Here is a 20,082-nt window from a genome sequence, read left to right as displayed (position 1 = left end):
AAACTAAATTTGCTGTGTAAACTTTTAATGAAAACACAGTAAAATATTGTTTTAAAAAAACAAAACAAAATACTGGTGAGCTCTGGTGGCCTAGTGGCAAGAAGCTGCACTGCAGTCCCAGAGGTGAGCAATTTGAATCCACCAGGTGCTCTGCTGGAGAAGGAGGGACAGTCTCCTCCTGTACCAGTCAGATCCGATTTGACAGTACACACACAAAAGATAATAAAAAAAAAAACCCACAAAGCAAAATAGCATGGGAGTGGAATTCTTCCTATGCTTTGGTGTTACTGTGTTTTCTGTACTGAATGAGAAGCAGTAAATTCACCTACTGTTTGTTTTAAAGAAGCCCACTGACACAAGTTGCAGTCTGGGCCTCTTACAGGTTTAGGGGCAGTGGGGAGCATTTTGGAAGCCCTTGGCCCTAGCTGCCTTTTCTGTGATTTCAGATGATGAGAGCGACTCGGATGCGGAAGAAGAGCAGACCACGGTGAGAACCAGTTCCTGTTGTGGGGACACCAGGCAGCCGCACTGGCGTCTCCTTGTTGAGGGGGATGCCATTCTCCCTAAGCAACCAAAAGAGGAGGTCTGGAAGGAAGGACTTGGGGAGTTGGCAGCCTGAAGAGCTGAAGCAGCAGGTCCCGGGCAGTAGTGTTGAGGTCTTGGGGGGCAGGGATGTGAAGTGGGGGGAAGGCAGGAGCGGGGAATATGTCTTTGACCAGTGCTTACTGCCTCGGGCCTTTCCCTTTGTCCAGAAACGCCGGCGACCCACGCTGGGAGTTCAGCTGGATGACAAACGCAAGGAGATGCTGAAGAGTCACCCTCTGTCGGTCATGCTGGATCTCAAGTGCAGAGGTCTGTCGGGAGATCAGTCTTGTTCTGAGGGTTCCTAGCAGCACTAAGTGTGGTCAGAGGGTCAGGCCAGCCAGACAGGTCTCTGCCCAAGAAAGACTTTCTGTTTCAAATTTCTCCATTTTTCATTTCTTTGTTTTGCACAGAATTTTCTTTCTCTTTAAATTGTTGTGGTATCAGTATAGCAACAGAACTCCAGACCTTTTTGGAAAGCTTAGTAAAATTACACCTTTTTAAAAATTTTGACAAACCAGGTCCCCAGCATCTCCACCAAAAAAAAAAAATCAGGTACACAGAAAAAGAAGAGCATGCAGGTTCTGACCAGTACAACAAGGTGCTTGGTTTAATAAATATGAACAGGCTGTGACATTTTGGGGAGAACATACGTGTGCATTTAAACTGGTTTTGTCCAGGCAAAAGAAGACGTGATGAAACATCTCAGCAACGTAAGAGTCAAGTGCGACATTTACATTTCTTTACCCTCATACTCTGACTTTTCAGCCTTATCCCCAGAAACAACCACTGCTAAAAGTTTATTTTTTCTTAGAAATACATAGTACATTTAGGAGAGCTCTGGTGGCCTAGTGGCAAGAAGCTGCACTGCAGTTCCAGAGGTGCATGGTTCAAATCCACCAGATGTTCTGCCGAGGAAAGAGGGACAATTTCCTCCTGTAACAGTCAGATCTGATTTGATGGTACACACACAAAAAAATAATAAAAGATTATTATCCCCTTCCCTAATAATAGATTTATTTACTCATGGTTATTTCTGTTTTATTTTAAGTTCATAGCAAGTTGTTGTTGTTATGTGCCACCAAGTCGCCCGCCACCCACAGCGGCCCTCTTGGAGGAGCTGAACTTGTGATGACTGCTTTAATTCCCAGCTCCATGTTCATGACTTCTTTTTCATTTATTTTGGGATTTGGGCCATGGGGATGCTTCTAGCTTAAAGTCAAGCTTTCTTGGCTATATATATATATTGTTTTGCTTTGTTTTGTTTTTATGCAGATGGAAGTATAGTCTCCGCACACTGGTCCTTATTTTCTTTTACAACTTTTTCTTTTGAGATGACTTTAGATTTGTCAAGATGACGGAGGGTTTCTAGATAAATTGCACCTACCTCTCGCTTTCTCATAGTATAATGTGCATGAACCATGGTGTTACCTAAATTATGGAATTGTTTCCCATTTCCCCAGTTTGAATGTCCTTTTTCTGTTCCAGGTCCATATTACATTCAGTTGTCATACTTCTTAGCCTCCCAGAGGCAGGGACAGTTTTGTCTTTCATAACTGTGGCACTTTTGAAGGTGAAGCTTAGAATTTTGTAGAATGTCTGTCAGTGTCTGGTGTGTTTTCATGATTAGACCTGGGTTTTAGATTTGGGGGAATATTACCATAGATGTGGCTTTCACCTTCGCATCCTACCAGGCTCATGAAACCTCTGTATCATATCAGTGCAGGTTGATTTTGACCTCGATTGCTGGCTTAAGGGAGAGTCTGCTAGGTTTCTCCACTCTCAAGTTAACCACTTTCTATGTCTGTATTCTGTTAGGGAGTTTTCGGTGACTGCTCCATCCCCAAGGAAGGGAATTGTGAGTTACCTCTTAGAGGACCTGTAGAAGAGAATTGGCTTTTTTTGGCTCAGCATTTGCTCATCACTCCTGCTATTTATTGTTTGAAGCAGGGTCTTTGAGTTTCTTCCCTAGAGGATTTTTCACTCCAGTCTACGTATTTTACTTACCAGGTTCCTTTTCCTTCCCTCTTCCCCCTCCAGATGAGAGTGTGCTTCACCTGACCTTCTACTACCTCCTGAACCTCAACATCATGACCGTAAAAGCCAGAGTGACGACGGCCACGGAGCTCATCACCCCCATCAGCGCAGGGTATTGGCAGGGGCTGCGGGGATGGGGAGTGGGGGATGGTGAGAGCCTCAGCATTGAGCTGTTTGTCCTTCCTTGCTGGTTCTGAGGCCACTGCTCTGTGTGTCCACACCGCCCAGAAATCCTTGTACCTCACTGGTGTAGAAAAGCATTCCTTGAGGAACAATCTCCTCCTGTACCAGTCAGATCTGATTTGATGGTACACACAAAAAAGAAAAGCATTCCTTGACTTTTCATTTGTGAATTCCTATTACAAAATAGCAGATGATAAGGGGAACTCCGGGGTAATTGCAAATTGAATAGGCAGGGCAGCGCACCAGCTTTTTATAACCAGTGATTAAGAGTGCGAATGTTAAAAATGAGACTTGGCATATATCATCAGGTTGACAAATTTAGGCTGTTCTTCCCATTTTCTCCTCCAGCCCCAAAGTGCGAGGTTTTTACCTACTGGCACAGCTGCATTCAGGCTACCTGGGCAGTGGAAGGAAGGACCATGTTGAGTCCCCGGGGTGTGGGGTGGGTGGGTGTATTTGTGGGGGATTATGAGCAGAGACACAAAGTGACAGCCACCGGCTGAGCATCCCCAGGGGCTTCCCCTGACTACTGGAGTTTCACAGCCAGGGCAGGGGAAGGGAGGCCCTGGAGGCCTGGCTGGAACAGTGTCTGCTTGTGAGAGGCCTCCCTCCAGTACTGCCCCTGTGTGCTCCTACTGGGCCCTTGTGTCAGCTGTGGAAAGATGGAACCATTGATGCTCTGGGAGACACTCCACTGGTACTGGTATGCTGGTGCCACGGGGCTGGGCTCTTCCATGACTGCCTGATGTCCCCTACGTCTTACACCCTGCACCTGGAGCCCCCTTGTTAAACCACAGTCTCCGTTCCTGTACTTGAGCCTGTTGGTGAACCACCCAAGGATATTCTAGGTGAACTGGCCTGTTCTCTCCTGACCTCAGCTGAGGGAGAGCCGGGGCTGTCTTCTTCCACTACTCAGCCAGCACTCTTGGTCCAGGCAGCAGTTCCTGGGAGTCCCTGGCCAAGGTGGAGCTTCTTGTCATGCACGTTCTTTCTGCTCACTTCTTACATGCAGCTCCCCACAATCTGGCCTTTGTTGCATTCCTAACTCGAGCTCGTTCCTGAGTTCTGTGTGTGCCATGGTCGAGGCAGTGCCAGACTGGTTATGCTCTGGAGCCCGCAGAGCAGAGCCCTCTTCTGCCAATTGTAGCTGTGTGTGTATAACTTGAGGCAGTCTACCTGGTTCCTAAGCCTGTTTCGAGTATCTCTTCATAGGATACTTGTGAAGAGTCAGATGCTAAGCACAAAGGAAGCCATTGGTAATTGACAGGCGTGTTTATTATTGTCAAGTTATATCGTACTCACAGTAATTCCACGAAGTAAGGAAACCGGCTCAAGAGAGTTCAGGAACTGCCCCAAGGTCATAGGTAGTGATAGAGAATCATTCAGTCAGCCAGATGTTTGTGATCATTGACAGATAACTTCTTTCCAGACCCCAAAGGTCTTGAAAGTAGCGGCAGTATCAGTAACAACAGAAAACCAGTTCCTGCGAGGTCAGACATGCCCTCCACACTCCACTTCTTTTTTTTTCTGCCAGTTCTACCACTAACGGTTTGTCCCATGGTACTCGGCTACTTCTCTTCTGCATCTGATAGTTCATTTCAGTGGCCACCCTGAACTCACAGACAGTAGTCCTAATTCATCAGGTTTATTTGGGGAGTTAAAGGTTCCAGTTTAGGTACAGGGGCATTGATGATTGAGTTCTTCAATAAGGACAGCTATAGTTCTGACAGACTTCTCATGCTGACCCTCATTCTGGCAGCCTTGGTCTCTGTCCTGCTCAGCCAAGTGTTAAAAAGCTCTCTGGGCTCTGTCAGCCATGTATCTTCCCCCACTCCACCAGTAAACCTAGGCCCACGGGACTCAGCTCTAGCACATGATTCCCCCGGCAAGTGCCCACAGGCACACCCTTCACCAGCAGGAACTCCGCTTCTACCCTCCTGGGCTGTGGGCCAGGAGTTCACACCTGTGTTTCACACCTGGATCTGCTGCTCTGCCTTCTCCTGTCTCATGCTGAGCCGTGTCGTATTGTCTTTGTGGTGTTCTAGCTCTCTTTCTCTGGCATGCATAGAAACCCCAGGTCCAAAGAGCACCCTGAAACGCTGGTTTATTCTTCTTGTTGATAGTGACATCCCCATTTTCTACCTCTAGGCCAGCATACTTTAATCCTGACAGGATGTCATAACTCACCAATCCCAGTGTTAGTGCTTTACACGTCTTAACTGCATGGACCTGCTCAGAATGTGCTGTTTACATTAGTAGCAAGTGAGCCAGTCTCCTTGGATGACCACCAACCCCTCACGTTTGCAGAGTCCTAACTAGCACTGACTAAAATCAGAGAATCTCAGAAGAAGGTTTATTTGTGCTTTATGAATATGTAACGACATTTGACTGTGTGGATCATAAATGATGGGTAAGATTGAGAAGAATTGGAATCCCAGAACACTTACTTGTGCTCATACAAACTCTATACCTAGACCAAGAATCTGTAGTCAGAACAGAGCAAAGGAACACTGCACAGTTTAAAATCAGGAAGGATGTGCGTCCAGGTTGTATCCTTTCTGCAGACCTGTTCAATCTGTATGCTGAGCAATTAGTTCATAAAGGTAGACTCTATGAAGAAGAATCTGGTGTCAGCATTGAAGGAAGACTCATCAGCAACAACCTACATTATTCACATAATATGACTGTTTGCTGTAAATGAGGAGGATATGAAATGCTTGCCTTCAGTATAGATTACATCTCAATATCAAGAAAACAGAAGTCCTCACCATAGGACCAACAGGAAACATTATGATAGATGGAGAAAGATTAAAGCTGTCAATGATTTAATCTTGCTTGGATCAAAAATCAGCAAAAACAAAAAATCAAAAGGCTTATTGCACTGGGCAAGTTCGCTGTCAGAGACCTCTCTCCAAAATGAGGAAGAACAATGATGTCAGTTTGAAGACTAGAGTGCCCATGGTCTTCTCAATCACCTGCTGTGCATCAGAGAGCTGGACAGTGAATAAGGATGACAGAAAAAGACTTGATGGCTCTGAGTTGAGGTGCTAGAAAAGAGGACTCGATAGCCCATGTATTTCCAAAAGAACAAACAGATATGTCTTAGAAAAAGTACAGCCAGAGTGCTCATTGGAGGCAAAGATGGTGAAGCTTTGTCTTTCATGCTTTGGACATGTAGCTAGGCGAGGCTGTTCCCTGGAGGGGGACATCATGCTTGGAAAGATGGAGGGTCAGTGAAGGAGAGGAAGAGCCCCCCCGTCAAGATGGATTGACACAGTAACTTCAGGAAGGGGCTCAAGTGGGTCAGAGATGATGACAGCGCAGGATAGGACAGGACACACATCAGCTGTTTGTAGGGTTGCTGTGAGTCATATTTGACTCAATGATACCTAATAACAACCACCCAAGCCATGTAATGAGAGTAGGAGAGAAGCTAGAAAAGCTACATGGAAGAAGTTATTCCACCACATGACCTTATGTATAAAAGAACAAAATATTGTCTAGTCTTGTCTTCCTCACAGTTGCGAGCATATTTGAGTCTGTTCTTGGCCTAAAACATCAGACGCTCAACATAAGTAAAAGTACACTAATTCTTCAATACTATTCACTATCCCATCTACCTTGCTTGCTGAAACTGAGAAGGACCTGAAGTGTTTGCTGCAGAAGGTCAAGGACAGACCGCAATTTTCAATATGGATCGAAGCGCAACATCAAGAAAACAAAGATTCTTGCCACTGGGACATTTGACAGCCCCGTAATAGATGAAGGATTGAGACTGTTAACAGTTTTGGCTTGCGTGGTTTCACAGTCAACACTCTTGGCACCAGCAGTCAGGAAATAAAAAAGAGAAATTGTATTAGGAAAATCTGCTGTCACGGACCTCTCCAAGTGCTGAAGAGCAGTGATGTCAATCTACATACTCAGGTGCGCCTGATCCAGACCATGGTCTTCATGATTACTTGCTAAGTATCAGAGAGCAGGATAATGAATAAGGATAACAGAAGAGAACGTGACGTCTTTGGGTTACGCTGGAGAAGAGTCTGTGACTCATAGTGACCCTTTGTACAACAGCTCTGAACCCTGCCCTATCCAGAGCCTTGCTGACTCCGACACACCTAATCCCATCGCCCCAGGTACCATGTCAGTCTGTCTCATTGGGGTCGTCGTCTCCTGGGTTGTCCCTTCACCCTTCTGAGCATGATGTCCTCCTCCGAGGACCAATCCCTCCTGGCCTCATATGTGACCAAAGTATGTGAGAGCTTCAAAATCCTTGCCTCCAAGGAGAAACTTGATTTTACTCTCTCCAAGACACCTACTTGTTCTCCTTTGAATGTTTATTATTTTATTATGCACAGTTATAGATGTTATATTTTTTAAATTAATTTGTTTATGTTCTTTTATTTTTTTAGTTACTTCTTTGCACTCTTAATCATTACTGAACAATTGTTAACAGTTAGATAATTTTTACTTACCTTTCTGGCCAGTTTTCCATGGAAGGCAGGGAAGAGGACAGAGAACCGGATTGAGAAGGAGAGTAGGAAAGAGGCAGTGTCCTGGTATCAAGTCCCCTTACGGGGCCAGCATATCCCTGGGGTGCACATTAGCAGGGTAGGGCCTCCCAAGGGCTATCCTCTACTGCTGTCCTTGGAAAGGTGACAAGAACCCTCTGTTGGCACAGAGAGGAAAAAAATAGGCTTTCTCGTCTGTGATCAGCAGTCTCCTTGCATCAGAGCAGGACCATCTCTTCCCAGCTTGTCACATTTAATTACAGGCTGTGCCCTAATCATTCCACTTGGGTGGCATTGGTGTCGCTGTCTCACTCTGCTTACAGCACTGGGTCATCTCGTCTCCGGTGCATGTAATAATATCCTTTACTAAAAGTGTAGCACGATCCTTTTCTGTGATTAGCTGGAAGTTGTTCAAAGTGAATGAGACACAGCCTCAGAGAAGTGTTGTTCTCTCTGGGGTGGAAAGGAGTTTTGTCTTCTCTGAGAACTGGAATTATTTTTGTTGTTGGTATTGTTGGGTTTTGTTCTCCTTTGGCAAGATCTAGTCCCCATATAACTCTTGAAGGGATGTTTGTTTGTTTAATTTGGGAACTTTTCTAAAATCAAGTGGATAAGAATAGTGCCTTTGATCAGGCCATGCAAATCCTGATTACAGTACGTATTTAGCACAATGAACTGAGATTCACGATATTTTTCAGTGCTCTGAGTTCATCTTTTGTAAACAAGAGATAATAACATTCTCCTAGGGGGGCTCTGAAGGGTAAGGAGTTGCACTGCCAACCCAGATCTCCTAGCTGTTCTGCAGTTAAAAGGATGGGTGGTCTCTTCCCGTATAATTATAGTTTACAGCCTCTCAAAACCCACTGGAGGGTCAGCTAACTCTGTGACAATGAGTTGAGTTGTGAGAATTTAGTGACTCAAGCTTAGAAAGGTCTGGCCCTGCACACCCATGTTTATTGCTGCTTTGTTCACAATAGCAAAGAGTTGGAAACAACCCAAGTGCCCATTAACAAACAAATGAATAGAGAAGCTGTGGTATATTCCCACAATGGAATACTACGCTGCATTGAAAAATAAGGAACTTATACAGTATTATTCAAAATGGGTGACCCTGGAGGACATTATGCTGAGTGAAATATCTCAGTCACAAAAGGACAAATAATGCATGGTGCTACTGTTATAAAACAGGGCTGACCTCGGGGGTTGGGGGGAAACTAAGAAAAGGGGATAAATAATGAACACTTCATTGAAACAGATGAGGGAGAGAACTGTATTAAAGGAATATATGATTAGGTAGTATTGGCATGACAGGATACCAGACTAAGAGATGCATAGCAGAGGGGGGGGGGGGGGGTGTCTGTATAACAATGAAAGGATTTTTTCCCCTCCAAAGAATAAAGCAAACTTGGGGGGGGGCAGGGAGGAAAATGTTCAACAATGAATGAGTGGAAATCTGAGTTCTTTGTAAACTTTCAATAAAATCTCAATAAATTTTAAAAAAAGAGGAGGGAAAGAAAGGTCTGGCCCCTAAGGAGGTCTTCAGTCAATGGTGATGTTGATTATTGGGCATTACTGTCCCCCAAAGACCCACGTCCTGTCTAGGTTGTTGGCTGCCATTCTCACAGTAGACTATCCCATTTCCAGTGACTTGCTGTCACCTGACTCAGTCCTGAGCTGCTTGTATCCTGGGGACCATGGAAAGAAAACACCGAATCCAGCCAATCAATACCAATTCGATAAAGTTGGGTGAGTCCACTAGGTTTTTTCAAGTCCAGGCATGTCCTGGTCTGAGGGTCTCAGGTCAAGCCCACAGCAGTGACCTATTTAGGGCTAGTGGCTTCTCAGCAGTAAAGGAAGTGTTGGGGAAGCGGGGTACTGTATGGAGAAAAGGAACAGGTGCCCATTCCTGCTTACTGACCAAAGAGAGGACATGGAGTGGGTGCCAGGGCCAAAACTCGAGTTGGCAGGGATATAAGATAAAAATATTTCATTATAAGAAACCTTTTAAAAAAACCAAATTCATATTTTAAAACTTGATAGACTGGTATAGAGATGAGTGTCCTACTTTTCTTTTTAAGTTTGTGTGTAAGTTAAAGATGACCAGGAGAGAGGGACTTGTAGTTGCAGGAGAGATGGAATTCCTAGCCGGGAGCTGGTGGCGTGAAGAGGTGTCGATGACAGCTGGGGCTGTGAGCTCGCTGAGCCAGCCAAGTGGGCTGTTTATGGAAACGGAGGCTGAAAGCAGAGCTGTCTCCGGGGACCTCAGCAGAAGTGAGAAGTCATTTTCTCCTTTGTTCCTTTCGGCAGCATCCTGACTTTGAGAGACTATGTCCTTGACCTGGGCCACCCATATCTGTGGGTGCAGAAGCTGGGCGGCCTCCACTTTCCCAAAGAACAACCACAGGTGTGGATACTGACCTGGACTTCTTGGCTGAAGGGCTGGCCTTCCTCCCTTTCTATGGATGATGGAGAGGCCTCTGATGTTCTTTTGGGGCTCAGGACCCACAAAATGCTTTTCCTTTGGGGCATGGATCATGGGCTTAGGAGCACATGGGAATATAGGGGATCTATCTCTTAAGTCCTTTGAAGCCAACTTCTCTTAGGGACCTTTTGCCTTCTCCCTGACACTGGTAGCCCTCTAAATCCAAGTAAAATTGGATACTTTTTCTGGGCGTCTTGGCTCCAAGCTCTGCTGTGTCTTAGTCTTAGGCACAGAGACACCAAAAATGAGTAAGCAGAAATCCAGGGAACTTGGCCCCTTAGCAGAAGCCTGACTCTTCTCAGGAACTCCCCCCAGCCTCTTGGTGACACAGCAGTGAGATGTTACTCTTGAGACTCTGCCTGTCATGACAGATTAACCCTGCCTCTCTACAGACCCTGTATTCAGGGGGGCCTCAGAGAGCAGCGGACCCTTTGGGATGGGAGGGCACTCAACAGTGCACCCCACTCAATGTCATCCACAGCCCACGGTGACTGCGGACCACTCGCTGAGCGCCAGCCACATGGAGACCACCATGAAGCTGCTTAAGACCCGGGTGCAGTCTCGCCTGGCCCTCCACAAGCAATTTGCATCCCTGGGTAAGCACAAGTTGGGGTGTTGGCTTCAGAGCCAACTGGATCTTGAAAAGAATGGCTTGGTCTCCACTGGGAACTCTTGATGTCTGCCAACAGACCAGAGAGGGCCCCGATTCCTGGCTGTTAGGGAGCAGACGTGCTGAGGGAGGGTCCTAGGGAGGGCCACGGTCTTATCCAGGCTAGATTCTGATCACTCTCCCCCCCCCATTTCCTAAAGCGTACACCACTCTTCCAACCCTACCCCAAAGGACCAGAGAACAAATTTCCTCTGTAATGAGATGATGAGCTATTGACGGAGGCAGCGATCCCATGAAGGCTTCTTTGCATTTGTTCGTTTGATAAATGTTTACCAAGTGCTTCCCATACACAAGGAGTCCCTGGATTATGCAGATGTTTAAACACTGAACTACTAACCCCACAGATGTGCTGTGAAGCAACTCAGAGGCACCTCAAAAGACAAGACCTGGTAACCCACACCCCAAAAGTCGCAGTTTTGAAAGCCCAGTGGTGCATTTCCACTCTGACACATGGGGTCACTGCAAGTCAGAAGGGACTTGATGGTGGCTGGTCCATTGGTTTCTTTTTCACTGCACAGAATTTATTGCCTGGAATTAGGATCTGTGTGATCGAGGAGAGTCCCTGTTAGAACAGTCGTTGCAGTTCTAGGACCCTCTCAGAGACCCCATGTTCCACTTGGACACCAGTCTCTGCGGGGCAGCCTGGCTTATCTGAGAGCCCGTCCCTTCAGTATCTCTGAGCTTCTCTGCCCCACAATTGGACAATGAGTTGTCTTCCTGGACGGTGCTTTCTGTATTTTCTTTGTGAAACCCCAGCAGGAAAATGTTCCCCAGAGCAATTCTCCTGCCCTCCTCCCCGAGCAGAGGAACTGGCACAAAGCCCTTTAGTCATGTGCTCCATCAAGGTCAGCTGGGAAAGTGCAGCCTAATGAATAGTTACTGCTGTGGAGGCAGCATCGCTGGCTCTGGCCACAGGGGTTTTGTTTTGCTGGCCGATATCTGCATTAACCAGGAAGGCAGAAACGCAGGCCTGGAAGGCTGACCTTCACCGATGTCATGTGCCTGGGCCTGGCACCAGTCTGTCTTCAAGTCAGCGCACCTGCTGTACACCTACTGAGTGTTAGGGCTACAACTATTGTGTGTTACGTGTACACCTACTGTGTGTTAGGCATACACCTTCTGTGTGTCTGATGTCCCAGGATGGCGGGCAGACACACCTGAAATTGATGGAGTGCCCTGGGAAGATGTAAGGTACCCGCTTGTAGCACTTGCTTTCTCCCTGTGACAGGACCCTTCTTGCTCTTTTAGAACATGGCATCGTGCCCGTTACGAGTGACTGTCACAACCTCTTCCCTGCCAAGGTGGTCTCTCGCCTGGTGAAGTGGGTAACGATGACCCCTGAAGATTACATGGTAAGTGTCAGCATAAGAAGACAGTCTTGCTGATCTGGACACCACAAACCTGTGTCACCTCTCAGCCCCTGCAGGGCAGAGCATGTGCCCAGAGGAGCCAACAGTTCACTGTCTCTGTGTTGACTTTCCTAGGAGCTGCATTTCACCAGAGAGATCGTGGAGGCGGGCCTGGCAGAGGACACCAGTCTCTACTACATGGCACTCATCGAAAGGGGCACAGGTAAATGATCTGGTCATAGTGGCTCCAGGCAAAGGGAGTTGCTAAGAACAAAAACTTCCTGAGGGTCGTCCAATCCAAATGAAGCTGCCTGGGATCCTGTGGTGGGCACTTGGCAAGTAGTGATGGCTGTGATCACCACTGTTGAGTGAAGACATAGTCTGTAAGTATACTTTATCCAGTTTAATCCTCCCACTCCTAAGAGTGGTAACAACATTCCCATTTCAACAGTGGACTCAAACCCATATATGACCTCAGAGCCCAGGCTCCTAACACCAAGGTTTTACCACGCTCTAGTCAGACAACCTGTCCTCCTACCTCCCCAGTGCCAGTTACGTTTGATAGAGATGCTCTATCAGATGTAGTCACGGGGCTCCACCCCTGCACTGTTTCTGCCCTCCCCACACAGTTCCTGCCCTCCCCACACAGTTCCTGCCCTCCTCACACAGTTCCTGCCCTCCCTCCTCACACAGGTCCTGCCCTCCCTCCTCACACAGTTCCTGCCCTCCTCGCACAGTTCCTGCCCTCCCCTGCACAGTTCCTGCCCTCCTCTGCACAGTTTCTGCCCTCCTCACACAGTTTCTGCCTTCCTCACACAGTTCCTGCCCTCCTCACACAGTTCCTGCCCTCCTCACACAGTTCCTGCCCTCCCTCCTCACACAGTTCCTGCCCTCCCTCCTCACACAGTTCCTGCCCTCCCTCCTCACACAGGTCCTGCCCTCCCTCCTCACACAGCTCCTGCCCTCCCTCCTCACACAGCTCCTGCCCTCCCTCCTCACACAGCTCCTGCCCTCCCCTGCACAGTTTCTGCCTTCCTCACACAGTTGCTGTCCTCCTCACACAGTTCCTGCCCTCCTTTGCACAGTTCCTGCCCATCTGATAGGCAGCAGGAGCCCATATTCCTCCTACCTCTCCCATGTCTGACTGCCAAGCCTTCATCCTCGAGTCTCCCAGATGACTGCCATCGGCTGTCAGGCCGAGATCCACCGCAGCCTCGGCAGGGCCGACACTACCTTTGAACCTAATGCCCCGAGGCTCAGTGCTGGACCCCATAGCCAGTGATAGTGACTGGCACTTCTTAACTTTTTTTTTTTAATATTCTGATAAAAGGAACCATTTTAGCCCTCATTAAAGCCCACTAATCAGTCCACTTTATTTCCTCCGTCATGATGTTGTTTTCATGTGCCATCAAGTCGAAACCATCTCGTAACCAACCCACCAGCAGGTTTTCAGGGGCTGTAAGTCCCAAGGAAGGAGATCGTCCATCTTTCTCCCGAGAAGCAGCTACTGGATTTGAACCACATGCCTTTGAGTTGACAGCCCCTTACCACTAGGCTACCAGAGCTCCCTTCCCTTGTGACGGGTGACCATGACGGCACTGCTGTGTTCCCTTCCCAGCTTCAACCCCCTTGGGAAGCACTGTGGCCTCATCCCTAACAACAGAGAGCACTGTTCTGAAAAGGCATCAAAATATTCAGTCCAAGAAAAGTCCACACCCCACGGGCAGGAACTCAGAGCAGTCAATTCTGCTTCCTGGTTGAGGTGATGGAGCCTTGGAAAGATGACGGGTGTTTGAGAGTAATACGTAGAATGAAATTAACATGAATCTCCATGGCCTTGCATGAGAGACTTTGAAAAACAGTGACACTAAAATGAACATATAAATCTAGAAATCACTCTTCAGTCATTTTTCAAAGAATCATTTTGGAAACTTTGTGATGAAGATTAAAAAAAAAAAGGTGAAGAGAGCTAAATGCAGAAATAAATGCAAGCTGTTAGGACAGAAACAACCCAACAGTAGAGAAAAAGTTTATTTTCAACAAATGATACCAGTGATACCTTCAAGGGTGACTCACCTGAGCCTGCACTTCCCTGTCCTTTTGTTTAATTGGTGGATCAAAGCGTAGGCTTTCTTTTCACCTGACGTGAATAACTGAAGAAGAATGAGCCGGTTGAAGAGATGAATGTCATTCTATTGAAAAAGGTGAAGGCTGTCACTTGACAGCGTGGAAACATACATTATGATGATGTAGACTGATGTGATGAAATCCAGCACCGCCTGCTGCTTCATGGCTGCTTGAGCCTGGAAAGGAATCTGTCAAAGCCTCCGTTTAATACATAAACCAGATGGGTACGGTACTCATCTAGGGAGCTCTGCCGGCAGAGCCAGTTGGGAGTGGCACTGGCAACCCAAGGGTGGCACCCCTCTGCCAGTCTGTGGAAGAAAGATGAGCATTCTCCTCCCCAGAAATTTGTTGTTGTTGTTATGTGCTGTCAAGTCACCTGCAACCCATAGTGACCCTGTGCACAGCAGCTCTGAAGCCTTCCCTGAGCCAGTCTCACGGACTCCGACCCACCTGCCCTCATTGCCCCAGTCACTCTATCAATCCGTCTCATCCACGGTCTTCCTCTTCTACCCTGTCCCTCCACCCTTCCGAGCATAATGTCCAATGACCGGTCCCTCCTGGCCATGTGCCCAAAGTATGTGAGATGGAACGTCAAAACCCTAGCCTCCAAGGAGAAACTTGGTTTCACCCTCTGAAAACCTCCCAAAGGGTCAGCTAGGAGTCAGTTCCAACTTGATAGCCTTGAATTTGAGTTGCGTATTTTTTTAAAATTCTGATATTTTTGTTAGGATAAGATAAAAAGGGCATGAATGACTCATTTGCAGTAAATCCTCAATAAATATTGACTGTTGAAGACGTTTACAAAGCATAATACATACTCAGAATGGGGGAGGGACAGCTCAAGAGAAGAAGACCCCAGATGAGATGGATTGATAACAGTAACTGGGGTAATCGGGATGGGTGTGTCAGAGGCAATGAGATTGGCACAGGATAGAGCAGAGTTCAGAGCCGCTATACATAGGGGTCACTATGGGTTACAGAGGACTCAACAGTACATAACAATATATAAAAATAGAACAGAAAAAAATAGAAGGAACAGAACAGGATGAGTTCATTTGACTGATGTAATAGTCAGTGCACAACATTGTTAAGAAAAGCCAGATATTTAAACCTTCACGTGGAAAAGTCCTTAATTTTTTTTTATATATTTTAAACAGGATAGAGCACAGTTTAGGGCTGTTGTACATAGGGTCGCTATGAGTCGCAAACGACTTGACGGCACATAACAACATTTAAAACTCAAGAGCAACGGTGTCTCTCTGGAGTCTAAGGTGCGCCTGATCCAGGCCATGGTTTTTGCGATCACTTGTTATGCATCAGAGAGTTGGACAGTGACTAGGGAGGATAGAAGGAGAATTGATGCCTTTGAGCTGTGGTGCTGGAGAAGAGTATTGAATGTACCATGGACTGCCAAGAAAACAAACAGATTCCTCCTGGAGAGGGTTAAACCAGGCTGCTCCTTGGAGGCAAGGATTCTGGGGCTTCGTCTGACATACTTTGGACATGTTGTAAGGAGAGACAGGTCTTTAGAGAGGGCCATCATGCTGGGTAGAGTAGAGGGACAGCGCAGGAGGTGAAGACCCTCTATGAGGTGGATTGATTCAGTGACTGGGGTAATCGGGATGGGTGTGTCAGAGGCAATGAGATTGGCACAGGATAGAGCACGGTTTAGGGCTGTTATACATAGGGTCGCTGTGAGTCACAAACGACTCAACGGCACATAACATTTAAAACCAATCTCTGTCAAAGTCTAAATAGGAATCTTGGATACACCAGTGAGAACCAGACCTGGGGAGACTGTCACCGCTTCAGTCCTGGAGGGACCAGAGTCCAAACACCAAATGGTGGCCATTCCTTGTTAGGAGTTCTAGAACAAAAGTACATGGCAGTCGGTAACAGGATGGGCTTTGCAACGCTCAGGTTAATGCAAAGCATTTGAAGGAGCTTGGATTGCCTGGTGGTTAAGGAGTCAGGCTATAAACCCAAAGGCATGAAGTTCAAACCCACCAGCCACTCCATGGGAGATTGATAGGCAGTCTCCTCCCATGCCATTTACTGCCTTTGAAAATGCACTGGATGGTCAGCTATGAGTTGATTCTGACTCCATGGCTCATAACAATACCACCATAGCCAGAGTCCAGGGGTGAGGAGCTCCTGGCCCATAAGCCAGGCCTCAGAACTGAATTTCCTCTGCTTCTCTCCCTCCCCAGCCAAGCTCCAGGCCGCTGTGGTGCTGAATCCCGGCTATTCCTCTATCCCACCCATTTTCCAGCTCTGTCTGAACTGGAAGGGGGAGAAGACCAACAGCAACGATGACAACATTCGGGTAAGTCCCAGCTGGGGGTGGCAGGAAGCGCATGAGGGTGTCCTTAGGCCAGGGACAGTGGCAGGACCTGCCACAGCTGAAGGGTTGGGTGCTGGTTTAATTCCCAGCGTGGAAGGTCATGTGGGATTTGTAGAACTTGACAGAGCATGTAAGGTATCATAGTAGAAAGGATCTAGACCCATCTCACCCACTTAGTACTGGGGGATCCACAGGTTTCCTTATTTCTGAAGCAGGCATCAAAGAGTATTATTGTCCTGAACTTATGTGAAACTGTGAATAAACACCAGCTTTACAGAAGCACTGGAATGAGAGGCTGCTTGAAATTATTGCAGCTGTTAATTCTCCTACCGCTTGTTGATTTGATTGGTCAGATGGCCAGGAAGCACATTAATGCTAGCACCGTCTGACTTACATCTGATCTTGATCCTGGCTTTCAAGGTCAGGAAATGTTGTGGGGTAGGATCAGGAAAGCCAAGTTGTTGTCTTGACCGGCCCTTTGGTGACACACCAGGGTGGTCAGCATGCACCGCTGAGCTGGTTTTCCCACCACGCAGGCCATGGAGAGTGAGGTCAACGTGTGCTACAAGGAGCTGTATGGGGCCCAGACCAGCTACCAGCTCTTGACCAACCAGCTGCAGCGGCTCTGCGTGCTTCTGGACGTCTACCTGGAGACCGAGAGCCACGACGACAGCGTGGAGGGGCCCAAGGAGTTTCCCCAAGAGAAGATGTGCCTGCGGCTTTTCAGGTGAGGGGCGGCCCGGCGTGGAGGCATTTACCCCCAACAGAGCAGCCAGCCACACCGACAGCCACATTTCCAGTTGTCCTTGTCTGTTCAGTCAGAATTCAATTCTTCTGCTAGATTTCCTGAGAAGAGCTGTTCCCTCCTTCCTGAAATTCTCCACAGTCCACTTCCTCCCAGCCTGGGCAGCAGTTTTTCACCTATAGGTTGCAATCAGAGGCATTGCTTCTGGTCTCCATCCCTGATGGATACATCAAGAAGATGTGGCCACACTTTACTTCCTGTCGTCTTCATGAAAACAACAGGGTTTTGTTTGCTTCTTAGTACTCAGATAGATGTTTTCAAAGTATGTGTGTGCCCACCAACTCCCAAGGAAGGACCCAGCTGTGGCCTTCGTCAGGAATGATACGGCTGCAGGAAGTGAGTGAGCGGTTACTCAGAAGGGAGCCAGCCCACAGGGCCAGTCTCTGCCTTGTCGACCATGTGATGCTGGAGAGCCAGTGAACAGGCTCTCTGACTATCTCCTCACAGCTGATGTGGAAATAGTGTCTTCCAGCTCTAGAGGAATTAATTCCAGAAAATTCCTTTTAAGCTTCTATAGTCTTTCCTAGCATGAGCTAGGCACTCAGCTTTAGCTGTCCTTCTTGGTGCATGGAATGTCACCAGGCTTACTGCGTCCTGACAAGCTTTTGTTTCTTCTTCTGTTAGATCCTTGGTTTTCCTTTTATCCCCAATTTGTGGTCCTGGAGTCTAGCAACAGTGTTTATAATCTGTCTCTAATAAGGGCATCCCCTGTTGTTCTCTCTTAGTCCAAAAGGTGCTTTACCTTCCCCTCACCTTGTCCTGGCTCCTGCAAGCTGTCCCAGCATCCTCCTGTCTCCATCTGGCACCTCCACCTGGCCTGGTTCAGAGCGTTGTCAGAGAATAACCAGCTCTGACCCTATGTGACTGCTGGGAGGCGGAGCTGTGCCTGGACACTGGTCCATTTCTGCACCCACTATCCACTGTTCGTAGTGGGGCTGAGTGAGCCCGCAGCTCCTCCCACCCACCACCTGCTGTAGCACATTTCTAGGTGGGAGCTCTCTCGGGTTGCTAATGATTCCCAGAACGCCCACTCCTTGCAATATTGTGGGGGGCTGGCCAGCTGCAAGCACACCTGGCAGCTCAGCCAGGTGTCTCTGTGGCTGATGAGGTGTGGGTGCAGGGCTGTAGGCCTACAGAACCCCTGACCCATGGACCGAGGCCAGAGGGCTAGAGTGCAGCACAGCTGGACCAACTTCACCTGGCACCGCCAAGCTCTGGTCTCCCCATCCACAGCGGGCCTGAACTTGCCCCATTGGTTCTGTGCCCTTCCTGTGCTATGATATGATGTATGGTATGGTATGCTATGGTACAGTATGATATGAGCAAGGGATTTGGGACTAGGAGGATCTGCATTCAAACTCCAGCTCCTCTGTGTCCCACCTGGGCCGGTAAGGCTATGAGCACCTCTGGCCTGTTTCCTCTGAAACAGGTTTCATCTGAAAAGCATTATCTGCCTCGAGTGTTGTTAGGAGGGGAAGTTAAGTGAAATCAAACGTGTGAAGCATAGCTAGCAGAGGAAGCCCTCAACCGCAGGTGCTGTTCTTCCCCTCTCGTGTTTACCATCCCTTGCTCACGTGCGTGCACACACACATACACACGCTGCCTTGGCCCATGGCACACACAGGCTGTTGCCTCAGCTTGTCATGTACTTTCGCCATGATAGGCCGACAAGAAATATGCTGGAAAGAGGATTCTGTGCTTGGGCCCAGAATACACAGCCCATCTTCACAGGAGCAAAGGACTTTGGAGACAGGTCTCAAGCTGCCTCTTTGACCATGACCTTTGTCCTACGCTGTGGCCCTTTTGGCATCAGACGTATTTTTGGATTTGAGCTGTGTCACTTGCTGGCTGCATCATACTGAACAGACAAGGCTGTGACTTCACCTGTAAGAGCTGTGGAAATAGCACAGCTCCTGGTATGCACTCAGGCACCATCAGTGCCGTTCCCAGAATGCCTGCTTGAGAAGCTCCTTGTACTAGGTATTGAGGGCAGAATGTGCTAGAATGTTCTTTGTCACCAAAAAATTAAAACTATTTATTGTTAAATGCTTAGATGTTAATGAGGAAGACAAAAGACGAAGCTGCCCCAGCGCTGGCAGTGCCCAGTCTTACTGAGGGCCCATTCAGATGGGTGTTAATGCTTTTATAAACCCAAGAGGACATGTTTTGAGATAGGATATCACACCTCACATGTTCTGCAACCTATTCTTTGTTGTTGTTGTTGTGTGCCATTGAATGGATCTGACTGGCACAGGAGGAGAGTGCCCCTCCTCCAGCAGAGCATCTGGTGGATTCAAACAGCGCACCTTCGGGATTGCAGTGCAGCTTCAGCCTGTTCTTTATAGCAGTATTCTATGCCTTGTAACTCTACCACTTTTTTAAAAAAAAACTGTATTCTCTTTCCTTCTGTGGACTGACTGTTATTTTATGGATCAAGAGGGCTTGCTGTTAACTGCCTTTCCTTCTCTTGTTTCTCTAGGGGTCCAAGTAGGATGAAGCCGTTTAAATATAACCACCCTCAGGGCTTCTTCAGCCATCGCTGACCAGTCCTCGGTTAGGCCAGTGTTTCCACAGGGTCCCACCTTGATGCCTGCACTTCCACTCTGCTGTGGCCCCCAGGTGGCTCTTGAGAGCCTTCAAAGACAGGTTTTGTGTTATCAGCCTATTAAATTGTCCCCTGACAAAATGGCCTTTGTCTTGTGGCTCCTTGGCGGGGGTGGTAGCTCTGCCAGGTAGAAGGGCAGGTGGCAGCCAGAGCAGTAGCATATGGCTGGGCTTTCTGTATCTCTCCAGGTGCACCAAGACCCTGACTCCCTGGCACCCTCTTGTCCACATACCATGTTGGTTCCTGCCTTGGGAACCTTGTTACTTGGATGTTTATTGCACTGGTCTTCCTTTTTTTAAAAACAATTATTATTAAATTTTATTAGTTTTAATGAACATTTACAGAGATTTTGGGTTTTCATTCATTCATTGTTGCACTGTTTTCTCCACC

At 47.7% G+C, this 20,082-nt stretch overlaps 1 protein-coding gene across 1 annotated transcript in view; it reads left to right on the top strand.

The window, feature by feature from the left end:
• Nucleotides 1–19,732, top strand: part of LOC102858124 (THO complex subunit 5 homolog) — a 45,242-nt gene extending 25,510 nt beyond the window's left edge. The window contains exons 3-13 of the mRNA XM_006894873.1: nt 447–487; nt 753–852; nt 2,623–2,731; nt 8,955–9,056; nt 9,618–9,714; nt 10,274–10,388; nt 11,711–11,814; nt 11,947–12,034; nt 16,149–16,264; nt 16,819–17,009; nt 19,567–19,732. Coding sequence (XP_006894935.1) covers nt 447–487; nt 753–852; nt 2,623–2,731; nt 8,955–9,056; nt 9,618–9,714; nt 10,274–10,388; nt 11,711–11,814; nt 11,947–12,034; nt 16,149–16,264; nt 16,819–17,009; nt 19,567–19,630 — 1,127 coding nt within the window. The 3' untranslated portion in view covers nt 19,631–19,732. The remainder of the gene's footprint in view (nt 1–446; nt 488–752; nt 853–2,622; nt 2,732–8,954; nt 9,057–9,617; nt 9,715–10,273; nt 10,389–11,710; nt 11,815–11,946; nt 12,035–16,148; nt 16,265–16,818; nt 17,010–19,566) is intronic.
• The last annotated feature ends 350 nt before the right edge of the window (nt 19,733–20,082 follow it).

Source organism: Elephantulus edwardii, unplaced genomic scaffold, assembly GCF_000299155.1.
Source record: "Elephantulus edwardii isolate Elephantulus edwardi_28Jun2011 unplaced genomic scaffold, EleEdw1.0 scaffold00151, whole genome shotgun sequence".
Classification (NCBI taxonomy): Eukaryota; Metazoa; Chordata; class Mammalia; order Macroscelidea; family Macroscelididae; genus Elephantulus; species Elephantulus edwardii.
Note: the sequence above shows the minus strand (reverse complement) of the source record. Positions and strands in the feature narration are given on the sequence as shown.